Here is a 14,776-nt window from a genome sequence, read left to right on the forward strand (position 1 = left end):
GGATGCTGAATTTTGCCCAATGTTTTTTCCGCATCGATTGACAGGATCATATGGTTCTTATCTTTTCTTTTATTAATGTGATGTATCACATTGACTGATTTGTGAATACTGAACCAGCCTGCACCCCAGGAATTAATGCCACTTGACCATGGTGAATAATTCTTTTTATATACTGTTGGATTCGATTTGCTAGTATCTTGTTGAGAATTTTTGCATCCATATTCATCAGGGATATTGGCCTGTAGTTTTCTTTTTCTGCTGGGTGTCTGTCTGGTATAGGAATCAAAGTAATACTGGTTTCATAGAATGAGTCTGGAAGTTTTCCTTCCCTTTCTATTTTTTGGAATAGCTTGAGAAGGATAGGTATTATCTCTGCTTTAAATGTCTGGTAGAATTCCCCTGGGAAGCCATCTGATCCTGGACTCTTATTTATTGGGAGATTTATTTTTTTATTTTTTAATATATGAAATTTATTGTCAAATTGGTTTCCAGTGATCATCCCAAAAAATGCCCTCTTCAATGGCCATCACCTACCCTCCCCTTCCTCCCACCCCCATCAACCCTCAGTTTGTTCTCAGTTTTTAAGAGTCTCTTATGCTTTGGCTCTCTCCCACTCTAACCTCTTTTTTTTTTTTTCCTTCCCCGCCCCCATGGGTTTCTGTTATATACACAATGTTGGGAGATTTTTGATAACTGATTCAATTTCTTCACTGGTTATGGGTCTGTTCAAGTTTTCTATTTCTTCTTGTTTGAGTTTTGGAAGCGCATGGGTGCTTAGGAATTCGTCCATTTCCTCCAGGTTGTCCAGTTTGTTGGCATACAATATTTCATAGTATTCCCTGATAATTGCTTGTATTTCTGAGGGATTGGCTGTAATAATTCCATTTTCACTCATGATTTTATCTATTTGGGTCATCTCCCTTTTCTTTTTGAGAAGCCTGGCTACAGGTTTATCAATTTTGTTTACTTTTTCAAAAAAACCACCTCTTGGTTTCATTGATCTGCTCTACAGTTTTTTTAGATTCTATATTGTTTATTTCTGCTCTGATCTTTATTATTTCTCTTCTTCTGCTGGGTTTGGGGTGTCTTTGCTGTTCTGCTTCTCTTTCCTTTAGGTGTGCCGTTAGATACTGTATTTGGGATTTTTCTTTTTTCTTGAGATAGGCCTGGATCGTGATGTATTTTCCTCTCAGGACTGCCTTTGCTGCATCCCAAAGCGTTTGGATTGTTGTATTTTCATTTGTTTCCATGTATTTTTTAATTTCTTCTCTAATTGCCTGGTTGACCCATTCATTCTTTAGTAGGGTGTTCTTTAACCTCCATGCTTTTGGAGGTTTTCCAGACTTTTTCCTGTGGTTGATTTCAAGCTTCATAGCATTGTGGTCTGAAAGTATGCATGGTATGATCTCAATTCTTTTACACTTATGAAGGGCTGTTTTGTGACCCAGTATGTGATCTATCTTGGAGAATGTTCCATGTGCACTCGAGAAGAAAGTATATTCTGTTTCTTTGGGATGCAGAGTTCTAAATATATCTGTCAAATCCATCTGATCCAATGTATCATTCAGGGCCCTTGTTTCTTTATTGATCCTGTGTCTAGATGATCTATCCATTGCTGTAAGTGGAGTATTAATGTCCCCTGCAATCACCACATTCTTCTCAATAAGGTTACTTATGTTTGTGATTGTTTTATATACTTGGGGGCTCCCATATTCAGCGCATAGACATTTATAATTGTTAGCTCTTCATATGGATAGACCCTGTAATTATTATATAATGCCCTTCTTCATCTCTTGTTATAGCTTTTAATTTAAAGTCTACTTTGTCTGATATAAGTATGACTACTCCAGCTTTCTTTTGACTTCTAGTAGTAGCATGATAGATAGTTCTCCATCCCCTCACTTTCAATCTGAAGGTGTCCTCAGGTCTAAAATGAGTCTCTTGTAGACAGCAAATAGATGGGTCTTGTTTTTTTATCCATTTTGATACCCTATGTCTTTTGGTTGGAGCATTTAGTCCACTTATATTCAGTGTTATTATTGAAAGATATGGGTTTAGAGTCATTGTGATGTCTGTAGATTTCATGCTTGTAGTGATGTCTCTGGTACTTTGTGGTCCTTGCAACATTTCACTCACAGAGTCCCCCTTAGGATCTCCTGTAGGACTGGGTTAGTGGTGATGATTCCTTCAGTTTCTGTTTGTTTGGGAAAACCTTTATATCTCCTTCTATTCTGAATGACAGACTTGCTGGATAAAGGATTCTCGGCTGCATATTTTTTTCTGTTCATTACATTGAAGATTTCCTGCCATTCCTTTCTGGCCTGCCAAGTTTCAGTAGATAGGTCTGCTACTACTCTTATGTGTCTACCTTTGTAAGTTAGGATCGGATTATCCCTAGCTGCTTTCAGAATTTTCTCTTTATCCTTGTATTTTGCCAGTTTCACTATGATATGTCTTGCAAAAGATTGATTCAAGTTACGTCTGAAGGGAGTTCTCCGTGCCTCTTGGATTTCAGTGCCTTTTTCCTTCCCCAGATCAGGGAAGTTCTCAGCTATGATTTGTTCAACTATACCTTCAGCCCCTTTCTCTCCCTCTTCTTCTTCTGGAATTCCTATGATATGGATATTATTCCATTTGATTGCATCACTTAGTTCTCTAATTCTCCCCTCATATCCTGGATTTTTTTAATCTTTTTCTCAGCTTCCTCTTTTTCCATAATTTTATCTTCTAATTCACCTGTTCTCTCCTCTTCCTCTTCAATCTAGCTATGGCCGCCTCCATTTTATTTTGCACCCTATTTATAGCATTTTTTAGTTCCTCATGACTATTTTTTAGTCTCTTGCTCTCTGTAGCATTAGATTCTCTGCTGTTCTCTACGCTTTTTTCAAGCCCAGCGTTAATTTTATGACTATTATTCTAAATTCTTGTTGTGTTATGTTGCTTAAATCGGTTTTGATCAATTCGTTAGCTGTCACTACTTCCTGGAGTTTCTTTTGAGGAGAGTTCTTCCATTTCGTCATTTTGGGTAGTCCCTGGGGTGGTGTGGAACTGCAGGGCACTTCCCCTGTACTATCTGGAGAAACTTGTGTTGGTGGGCAGGGCCGCAGTCAGACCTGATGTCTGCCCCCAGCCCTCTGCTGGGACCACAGTCAGACTGGTGTGTACCTTATCTTCCCCTCTCCCAGGGGCAGGACTCACTGTGGAGTGCTGTGGTCCCTGTCTGGGCTGCTTGCACACTGCCAGGGTTGTGGTGCTGCTTTGATGGGATCTGACCAAAGGCATATTAGATGGGGTGGATCTTGAAGGTGCACAGGGGTGGGAGGGGCAGGCTTAGCTAGCCTTGCTGTGGGAGGGGCCCTGCAGCACCAGGAGGGAGGCAGGTCCGTGGGAGGGATGGACCCACAGAATCAGTGTTGAGGGTTTGCGCAGTACAAGCAAGTTCGGTGAGAGGAACTGGTTCCCTTTGGAATTTCAGCTGGGGGATGGGAGAGGGAAATGGCGCTTCCCAGCACCTTTGTTCCCCCTGCAGAGCTCTGTCATTCAGGGTACAACAACTCTCTCTCCCTGCTCTCCGAGAGCAGAGCTATTGACTTTTAACATTCCAGATGTTAAGTCCCGCTGGCTGTCAGAACTCACGGAGTCCGGCCCTTCCACTTTTGCAAGCCAGACTTCGGGGGCTTTGTCTTGCCTGGTGGGCTGTCCCTCTACTGTCCTGGCTCCCTCCTACCAGTCCGTGTAGCACACACTGCCTCTTTGCCCTTCTTCCGTGGGCCTCTTATCTATGCTTGGCTCTGGAGAGTCTGTTCTGCTAGCCTTCTGGTGGTCTTCTGGGTTATTTAGACAGATGTGGGTAGAATCTAAGCGATCAGCAGGACAAGGTGAGCCCAGAGTCCTCCTACACCACCATCTTCCCAGCTATCCTTATGTTTTTTTATTTTAGTCATTCTGACAGGTGTAAGGCGATATCTCATTGTGGTTTTGATTTGTATTTCCCTGATGATGAGTGATGCTGAGCATCTTTTCATGTGTCTGTTGGCTATCTGTATGTTGTCTTTGGAAACAGGTCCGTTCAGGTCCTCTGCCCATTGTAAAAATGGGATTATTTGTTTTTTGGTGTTGAGTTGTATAAATTTTTTTTCAATTTTATTTGAGAGACAGAATGTGCACACAAGCAAACAAGCAGGGGAAGGGGAGAGAGAATACCAAGTAGCTCCATGCCCAGCGTGAAGACCTACATGGGGCTTGATCCCATGACTGGCAGATCACAACTTGAGCCAATATCAAGAGTCGGACGCTTAACCAACTGAGCCATCCAGGCGCCTTGAGTTGTATAAATTCTTTATATATTTGGATGTTAACCCCTTATCGGATATATAATTTGCAAATATCTTCTCCCACTGCGTAGGTTGCCTTTTTGTTTTATTGATGGCTTCCTTTGCTCTGCAAAGTGAAGATCTGCACATATACTCCTAACTACTATTTAAAACAACCACACATCAGGGGCACCTGGATGGCTCAGTCAGTTAAGCGTCCAACTTCAGCTCAGGTCATGATCTCACAGTTTGTGAGTTCGAGCTCCAAGTCAGGCTCTGTGCTGACAGCTCAGAGCCTGGAGTTTGCTTTGGATTCTGTCTCCTTCTCTCTCTGCCCCTCTCCTACTTGTGCTCTGTCTCTGTCTCTCAAAAATAAATAAACATTAAAAAAATTAAAAAACACACACACACATCAATCTCTTAACCTTTCAAATAAAAAAGATCATTTAAACTATTTTTAAATGTCTTTCTCATGTCCAAAATACCACGTATAACCACCTATTAAATAATACTTCCCATTGATTGAATACAAGATAAAAAGTATATAGGCTATACCTTCATAACTACAGTAATAGAAAACATTGAGTGCTTCTACTGCAGCTGGACCCCTCTGTTTATAGCCAAAAATCAGATCTATCCATTCATGAAGATGAGCAGAAACATATTCAGACTCCTAGAAAAAGAACAAATAATAATAGAGATACCTTCTAACAACAATGTAAATATGAGTCTTTTTAAAAAGTAAATCAAGCATTTCTACACAAAAATGTTACAACTATAAAGAAAATTATATCAAAATCATGTTAAACATTTGATCAGCATCTACTACATATTTTACATATATTCTATCTAGTACAATATAAACATATTTATTAATATTTAATAATACAAAATATCTCTTAACTAATGGCTAAAGAAAATAACTCAAATATTCTAATAGCCCAAATATCAACAACAAAAAACTTAATGATGGCTATGGATGCATCTTTCTTGTTAAATTTCCATTCACATAGCCATCTAGAAACTCACTTCAAAGAAACAAACCAGTTGGGGTAGATTAAAGATGGCTGAAATCACCCCCTCCAACCTACCCAACCTGATACCACCCCACTAAAAAGGTGGACTGGGTGGCAGGCAGAGAGGCTTGAAGGACCTCCTGAAGCCTGTTAGTGATGGTTTGAAAGACAATATGACAATTGTTATTGGAGACGGGAGAAAAGGGGATTCAAGTTTAGTTCTATCAAAGAGAGAAAGAGTACCTAATTACCTCATGAATCTGGGGTAGAGATTTTTTTTCAGTTTCTATTTTAACTCCAGTTGGGTAACATACAGTATAATACTAGTTTCTGGTATACAATATAGTGATTCAACACTTCCATACAATGGGTGGAGGGACGGGTTAAATAGGTGATGGGAATTAAGGAGTGCACTTGTTGTGATGAGTACCTGGGTATTGTACGGGGATGGAGATTTTCAGGCAAAATGTTTTTAACTGATAATTTGTGCTTTTAACTGCCTGTGATAAAGCGTAGAAGGAGTAACATGAGTTTAAAAAAAGAGCTATTTGGATTTTAAGCATAATTTAAGAAAAATATAAAGGAGCAGGTCTTGCTGGGTTCCAAATAAAATTATTTCTCATTTTCAGGATACTAGAGAGCAAAGACTCTTGAAGTGAGAAATGGCCAAGGTCAATGATGAAATCAGTGTGTAACCTGTAAAACAGGTGAATGTTTAGTTCAAGAGTGTAGCTGTGAAGCAATCTGTTCACACCTCAAAGATTTCAGGCTGTGCCACACAGACCCACTCAACTAGAAAAGAGAATATCTTAAGAATCTTTTTTGCTTTTTATAACGCTTTATTTTATTTTTGAGCCAGAAAGGTCAGAGAGAGAGGAAGACACAGAATCTGAAACAGGCTCCAGGCTCTGAGCTGTGAGCAGAGCCTGAAGCGGGACTTGAACTCGCGAACCGTGAGATCATGACATGAGCCAAAGTCGGACGCTTAACCAACAGCCAACCAGCCTCCCCAATATCTTAAGAATCCTAAAGGTATTTTCCCACATTAGCTTCCAGCTTGGCCCAAAGGAAATAATGGATCATATTCTAAAATAATGTGAAATGGTTTTTATCCGATAATACTGATGCATAAGAAACCCATTAAATTTTAAAAGAAATTATATTAGTTCAGACTGAAGTAAGTAGAAACTGTTAAAAAAAAAAAAAAAGATGAGAGACCTTTGATATTCAATTTACTGTGGTTAGGTAAGAGGCTGACAAAGATACTCATGCAATTTTTTTTTTTTGAGGTAAAAGAGAGAATGACTCAAAATAGGAAGCTAAGAGCCAAAGGGTAAAACAAAAGAGCCACAAAGAACCACTGGAATAGCACTGGGCCCTGGTAAAGGAACTGAAAGCATGTCCCTGTTGGAATTCTGAATTGCTATAAACCAATTACTGTTACATAGCCCTTGTTTTTCTCTCCCCCACCCTTTTTGAAATTAAATTATTTGCCCAACGTGGGGCTGAAACTCATGACCCCAAGATCAAGAATCTCATGCTCTACCAACTGAGTCAGCCATGTGCCCTTTTTAATCTCCCTTTTGAATGAGACTGTCTATTATAGTTCTCCTGTCCTGGTCACACCACTGTTGTTATGTGGGGGCATATAACCGGTTTCTTTAACTCCACAATCTTCAGATGCAAGAGGAGACACACCTGTATAGTTTTGTGCACAAATAGATTTGATTTAGATTATTAAGAAGATTCTGGACTTCAGACATCATGCTTTAATGCAGGGATCAGCACACTACTTACTGCTTGTGGACCAAGTTTTACTAGCTCAAAATTTCTAGAATAGTAGAACACAGCCACGTCTAATTTTTTTTTGCACTATAGTGGCAGAATTTTGCCACAGACCTTAAAGTCAGCAAAAATATTTACTATCTGGTCCTTTTTTATAGAAAAAGATTGTAGATACCTGACTTGAAAGTCCCTGACATGAGCCTTTGGGAGGATCTTAAGAGGAAGTATGTACATTTTGCACATAGGAGGAATGTAAATAATTTGTAGTCAGAGGGCAGACTGCGTGTGGTGGATTAAATATGGTTGCAAATTCTTTTTCCCTCCCACCATTGTGAAATGGAGTTTACTTTCCTTGCTTGCTTTTTTTTTTTAAGAGAGAGAGGGTGCAAGTGAGCGGGGAGCAGAGAGAGAGAGAGAGAGAGAAGCAGGGCTCACCTGAGTGGGGCTTGTGCTCACCTGATGAGGGACTCGAACTCATAAACCATGAGATCATGACCTAAGCCGAAGTCAGATGCTTAACGGGTTGGCCCTACTTTCTCTGCTCTTGAATCTGTACTGATCCTATTACTGTTTGACAGGGTGACAGAAGTGCTGTGACAGTTCACAGACTTAAGCTTTAAGAAAGGGTAGAAGCTTCCAATTTTGTACTCTTTTCTGAGCTGTGGACATGTAGATATCTGGCTACCTAGCTAGAGAGACTACATGAAGAGGAGATATCTTGAGAATACATGGAAAGAGAGAAAAGTCCAGCATTCCAGTGTCTCAATGCAACCTCCAGATGACCTCAACCTCAGCTGTTATATGCCTGCAAGGCTATGAGAACCTCAACAAGATGAGATTTGTTCAAATGAAACCAGCCAACTCACAGAACTGTGAGAGATAATAAAATGGGTTTATTTTAAGCCTCTAAATTTTGGGTAGTTTTTTTATATAGCAATACATAACTGAAACACAGGTTTCTAATATTTTAATATAAGGAGCGTGTCTTCCTAAAATCCTGGACCCTTATTTCGTGTCATAGACACTATAGAGGAATACATCTGAGAAATTCCTGGCTAGCTAGTAAGTAACAGATTATTTTTCAGAGTTGCTTAGTTTTTTTCCCAACTCCTTATTCATATATAATGTTCTTGAATTTTGTAAATTTGACATACTACGTATTAATGACAAGGCGTGTTTCCAAGTATTGGCCTAATTAGTTTCAGAGTCTGAAACATTTCAGTTTAGAAAGAGAACTAAGTGGACTATTGAAAGGGAAAAAAAAACACATCATTTACAAAATGACACAATTATCAGTGCTTAACTCTCACTACTCCTTTAATTCCAAGCTGGAAATTCAGCTAAAAACGACTATTTTTTAAAGTGGAATTTAGGATTTAGCAGTTGTATTAAAAACTTACTGAAATCCTTCAGAGGACACAAAAATGTGCTCATTCTTGTTAGATTTGAAACAAATGTGGGAACTGAAAAACACTGAACTACACCACCTTGGTCGTTAGAATACTTTAAAATATAACAGGCAGGTACCTTATAAAACTGAATTGCTTTTTTTTTTTTTTTTTTGCTATACATCCATTGGACTATACTATATTCTCACGATATCAGAAGATTCATTATCTCAAAAGAAATTACTACATTATACTTTCTACAACAGCATATATAACAGATGACAAGTTAATCTAGAAAAATAATTGTCAGATATACTTCCTCTGTTAGACTGTTCTTTAGTCCATTCTTCGGAAAACACATACATCTCTATCTTAGTAATCTGTCTAATAACTAAACACAAAAATCTTACCAGAGCTTTCCTGTGTTTATAGATGAAATCTTCAGCTGACTTAGCCCATTTGGGGAGAATGACATCATTTACTACATCTTTGGAAACTTGTAGACAACCCAAGTTAAATTCTAAGACAAGTAAAAAATAAATGTATCAAATCATTTAGATTTAAATAAATCAAGTAAAACAAATATGAGGGCACAATCCTTAGCAAAACTAAGGATTTTTCGTTTTTTTTTTCTTTAATTAAGAGTAAAATGTGAGAACCAAGTTCCCTTCTCTTGATCTAAGTTTATTTAACAGGTAAAAACAATTCTTATCATATTGCAAATGTATTTTATCAGTTGATTAAAAAGGTAAATGAAAATAAAATGAAATTAGTTAGTACAAGGTAATTATTAGTTTTAAATTAGTTATTATAAGGTAAATCAGAAAACTAATTGATTTGGGGTTGAGAAGTGGGGAAAACTATAGATATGACCAAAAACTTAATCTAAACAAAAATGGAATATTCAGTATTCTTCTTACATTTAAATTAATTAATATAGTCCTTCTAGTGGTTAATTTACAAAATACAACTCCTTAGAACTTTTTTGGTGTAACTTATACTTTAAATTCACTCAATGGAAGTGTTACATTTGTCATATGGAAAAAATATACTTACATACCACTATTCTAAGTAGATACTGACATCATAAAGATTTGCTCATATAGTTAAAATGCAGTATTTTGACAAAAGTGTCCCAAAGATGAGGTTTTCTTGTTTATATGAGGAAAGAAAAGTGTTAAGACAAAAGACCTTCATAAAAGAAGCTGCCTTAAAATATCAGTGTGTTCCAAAGCTGGAGAGAGGTTTGAATGTCATAGAATGACAGGATGCACAGGGCCTGTGGCTTTGTTAACCCCACTACTGTGTAGCAGACATTGTTGCCAATGTGCTAACCATTCCTCCTTATTTGGTAACAGAATCTTGATTTTATTCAAGTATCCATCCTTGCCCTATGTTTTATGCCTGTAACAAGTTGACTGGTGTAGGGGTTGGTATACGACTCAGCTCTGGACAATAGGGAGAAGTTATGAGAAAGAATTTCTCACTCTTAAGAAATGACACAAAAAATTACAATCTACTTCTATTGTATCTGCCTATGATGCCTAGAAATGCTTCAGTCATTTGTAACCATGAGAGCGACTAGCCAAGGACAAAGTCAAAACACTTAGAAGAGCAGAATGAAAATACAAGAACTTGGCTTTGATGATGATGTTAAAAACTACCTGAACACCATCATAACTTGGGGGTTTTATTATGGAAAATACTAAAATTTTCTTGCCTGTACAATTCTGAATTGACTTTACTAATATTTGTTTTACTAATTAATATTATTATTTGTTGACATTCTAATTAATGTACTTTGCTTTCTCCCACCTAGCTCATTTCAAACAAAGAAGCAACTCACAGTTAGAAAAGGAGGCCAGTAGGACAGCAGTATGAGACAGCAAACTGCTCTAGTGCACATCAGAAATTGTCAAGCTAAGAGTATAACTTCTACATCCAAATTTAATCTCCTCAGCCCTCCTAGTGCAGATATCCTGCTTTGGAGGCTCCTATGGGTAAGAGTCTAGGATCAGAATCCATTAACAGACTCAGTTGATTTTTTGAAAGTGACCAATTTTAACTGCCTTACTCTGAGAAATCAGATGCCAACAGCATGTCCCAGAATGTATGATCAGAGAACAGAAAGCCCTGGATATGCTCTCCCTAGCATGGCAAATAACTCTGCTGAAAAAGCAAAGGGTCAAACATTAACATTACACACTAGGAGAGGAAAAAGAAGTTGGAAATGGTCCTTTGACACTGCAACTTCCCTTAAGAACACCAGTAGTAACAATCTTGTCATTATCTTATTGTGCTTAAAAATAAATCTCAAACTACTTCACAGAGGAAGTATTTGGGTATTTTTAAAGACCGTATTGGCTCCTTAATTCTCTACTTCAAAACATAATACGATTTTTCAAATATTGTGGTAATTTACACCCTGTCATTATTTTCAATTTGCCTTAAACCAGGAGTCTGCAAACTTGTTCTATAAAGTGTCAAAGAATATTTTTTGCTTTGTGAGCCCCATGGTCTCTGTTGCAACTACTCAAATCTGCTGTTATGTTATGAAAGCAGCCACAATCTGTATGTAGATGAACTGGTTGGGCTGTGTTCCAACAAAACTTTAAAAACACATGAGTCTGCCTGTGGATTTAATCCACGGACCCATAGTTTGCTAACCCCTGATCTAAATTTTCATCTTATCTAACTCAAACACTCTTAACCTAAGTGGCTAGCTATATGGCTGAAAGAACAATGGCATTTTTCCTTTCTAGTAAACACTGTACTCTAATAAATTCTCTCACCAACTCAAATTTGATTCATCATAGGCCAGTGTAGCATTTTCCTGGAAAAGTAAGACTACAACTGGGCATTGGTTAAACCCTATTACTAAATAGTACAGACAGAATGAACCTTAAATAATCTACAGAATTTCACAAAAATATCCAGAAAGGTATTTTTCAGGATCCTCCACTGGGACCCGTTGAGGTAAATTTTTAATCTATTTCTTACGATTTTGATTTTCCAAAAACTCTGGGAAATAGAAGAATTCAGGAATAAGTTCCTTCACATCATATGGATTGTCCATGAGAGCCTGCCAAGTGGCAGGGATGGAATGGAATTGTCGATCTGCACAGTCAAACCTGCACATGGAGATTGGAAGAGAACAGTGAATGAATACTGAAGGAGAGCAACAACCATGAAACAAACCTTAAACTCTCCTCATGTTTCCTAATGGTTAGAACTTCTCTTTCATTAATTTTTCTCTTCATGTCTAAAAACACAATTTTCTCTCCTTCTTATGATAGCCTATCTTTCAAGTCTTGTTGCCAAGAACTGATACTGTAATTTTAATCACAAGTATCATCTTAGTCAAAGTAGCTGAAAACCAAATAACACTAGAGAAAATTTTCAAATAATTAAATTAAATGTTAACCTAAGAGACTTTTAAAGGACGGTCTAATTTTTGCTGAGGTAAATTCATTACAGAGAGTGAATAAACATTATTTGGATATTTTAAAACCACAGAGTTTAAATATCATTATTAATATACATGATTAACAACATCCATAGCAATGCTGGTTTAATCCCCTCTGTATAAATACCTTTACAAACTCTTCTGCTAAAAACCAGAGAGTGAGTTAGGGAAATAGTTCTGTGGCTAAAGCGTTTATATTTTATTCACATATACCATTAACTTATTTTATGTGTTTTAATGTTTATTTTTGAGAGAAAGTGCATGAGTAGGGGACGGGCAGAGAGAGGAGGGGACAGAGGATCCTAAATGGCTCTGAGCTGACAGGTGACAGTAGAACTCGAACCCATGAACTGTGGGATCATGACCTGAGCCAAAGTTGGACGCTCAACCAACTGAGCCACCCAGGTGCCGCTAACTTTATTTTTAAGTTCCATCACAGGCCTACAGTAGTTGAAACAAGCTCAAGTAGTCATGTGGCAATTTTATTATACTTTCTCTATTCACAAAAAGCATCTTCTGTTTCATCTCCTTTGATATTATCTTCCTGGATTTACTTAGTAATGACTTACTGACACTGATGACTAATTTGACACTTTTTATTCCTACCAATCTTGTTTTGAGGTGCAGGTGAACTTGGCAGAACTCTGAATTTAATTATGGCTAATGATTGGGTCATCAATAACGTCTAACGATGGTGCATCCAAATTCAAGGAAATATAGTTTCAATGGTAGAATTTTTCGTTTGGGTGGGGGAGAACAGCTTTACTGAGATAAAATTTACATATAATTCACAATTCAGTGGTTTTCAGTATATTAATGAGTTGGGCTATAATCACCACAATTTTAGAATATTTTCATCACTCCCAAAAGAAACCCTGGATCTATTAACAATCACTCTCCATTCACCCTATCTCCATTCCCTGGCAACTACTAATCTACTTTCTGTCTCTATGGATTTGCCTATTTGGGACATCTCATGTAAGTCATACGACATATGACTTTTTATGTCTGGCTTATTTCATTCAGCATATTGTTTTCAAGGTTCATCCATGTCGCAGCATGTATCAATCTTTCATTCCTTTTACCTACTTGTCGCCAAATAATATTCCATTGTATGGATATATCACATTTTATTTATTCCTTTATCAGCTGATAGACTGTTTCTAGTTTTTGGCTATTACAAATAATGCTGCTATGTACGTTTGTATACAAGTTTGTGTGTGAATATTATGTCTTCAAGTATTTTGACTATATAGCCAGGGATGAACTACTAGGCCATATGATAATGCTGTATTTAACCCTTTGAAGAACTGTCAGACTGTTTTCCACAGAGGTTGCATCATCTTACATTTCCAACACAGGCAGTATATAAGGGTTCCAATTTCTCAAAATGCTCATCAACACTAGGTATTATCTGTCTTTTTTATTATAGCCATCACTATAGGTCTGGAGACGTTATCTCAATTTGGTTTTGATTTGGATTTCCCTGATGACTAATGATATTGAGCATGTTTTCATATGTTTCTTGGACATTTGTATATCTTCCTTGGAGAAATGTCCATTCAGATCCTTTGTTCAGTTTTTAATTGGGTCATTTGTCTATTTCTTATTGCATTGTACACTTCTAGATACAAGTCCCTTATCAGATACACAATCTACAAATATCTTCTCGCCCTGAATGTGTTGTCCTTTTCCTTTCTTGATGGTGTCTTTTGAAGCACAGAATCTATTTTTGAAGCTTTGTAATAAAATTATTTGATAAAGTCACTAAGAGCTGAAAAGACCCACTTACACTTTAATGTGGGGAAAATTACCTGCTATCATGGTAAATGTAACATTTGGAGATGGTTAATATGATATTGGGGACAGAATCTCTTCTTGAAAGCCAAGGTTTATTGTACAAAAATAGGAGTAATAGTTAATTTTGAGAGATAAAACTGTAAGCAAAGAAAGCAGAATAGGCAATGCTTAAATAGCTTGATTGGGTGGGTAGGAAAGGCAAAATAGTAATGCTAAAGAATAAGGCAACATGGAGACAAAATGTGAATAAACAGGGAGCTACCTAGAGGATACTTTGGAAAACCAAGGATTCATGAAGAAGCCTGTTTCTTTAGAATTATTAGGAAAGTGTGAAACATAGTAAGTTATAATTCTGACAGGTAATATAATACAATGGCATTACAAACCTGTGACAGTTATTGCTAATAATGTAATCCTTGTGATTAATAAGTATTTTAAAGAGAAATACATAAGCATTGGTTAGGTTTGAATTCCTGGCAGATATCTTGGATCTAGGTTGAAATCAGTTTAAACTCTAAATCTCTGGTAGGTTCCTAAAACCAGTAAGAATCACAAAGGTACGCTAGATAACAGTAAAAAGGAATTTTCCTTAAAGGTTACTTATGTAAGTCAATTGGACTAATCCATTCTCAAACTAGTTTGGCTATTTTTATCTAGAGGCTATGAAATGAATCAAAACCTAATACCAGAGAATAAAAAAGATAAGGCTCTGTTATACAGTACATGACATGAAGGCAAAGAATTTTCAACACTAACATGCAGTCTCAAGAAAACAGCTTATGTATCCAAAACATACCTTCCACTCTGAAGCTGGATATGAAGGGTGGTGAATGGTTCTGTGCGAATAAGATAGTGCATAACCCCAGCAGAATTTGAATAGTGAGTACCATAATGAAATTTATCAATAGTTCCCATAGGATCTTCAAAATTTTCATATCTAAAAAAATAAACTAAAGTTTTGTAACCACAACAGTAAAATTACATTAGGAGGACATTAAGGTTGTATTG

General features: G+C 37.1%; 1 protein-coding gene across 10 annotated transcripts in view; it reads right to left on the bottom strand.

The window, feature by feature from the left end:
* Positions 1-14,776, bottom strand: part of NBEAL1 (neurobeachin like 1) — a 172,979-nt gene that overhangs the window by 30,935 nt on the left and 127,268 nt on the right. For all 10 annotated transcript variants that reach the window (XM_049615135.1, XM_049615133.1, XM_049615129.1 and 7 more), the window contains 4 exons: positions 14,565-14,705; positions 11,503-11,633; positions 8,913-9,022; positions 4,869-4,986 (listed from right to left, as the gene is read on the bottom strand). In XM_049615135.1, the coding sequence (XP_049471092.1) occupies positions 4,869-4,986; positions 8,913-9,022; positions 11,503-11,633; positions 14,565-14,705 (500 nt within the window). The remainder of the gene's footprint in view (positions 1-4,868; positions 4,987-8,912; positions 9,023-11,502; positions 11,634-14,564; positions 14,706-14,776) is intronic.

Source organism: Panthera uncia (genome assembly GCF_023721935.1).
Source record: "Panthera uncia isolate 11264 chromosome C1 unlocalized genomic scaffold, Puncia_PCG_1.0 HiC_scaffold_3, whole genome shotgun sequence".
In the NCBI taxonomy this organism is placed as follows: domain Eukaryota; kingdom Metazoa; phylum Chordata; class Mammalia; order Carnivora; family Felidae; genus Panthera; species Panthera uncia.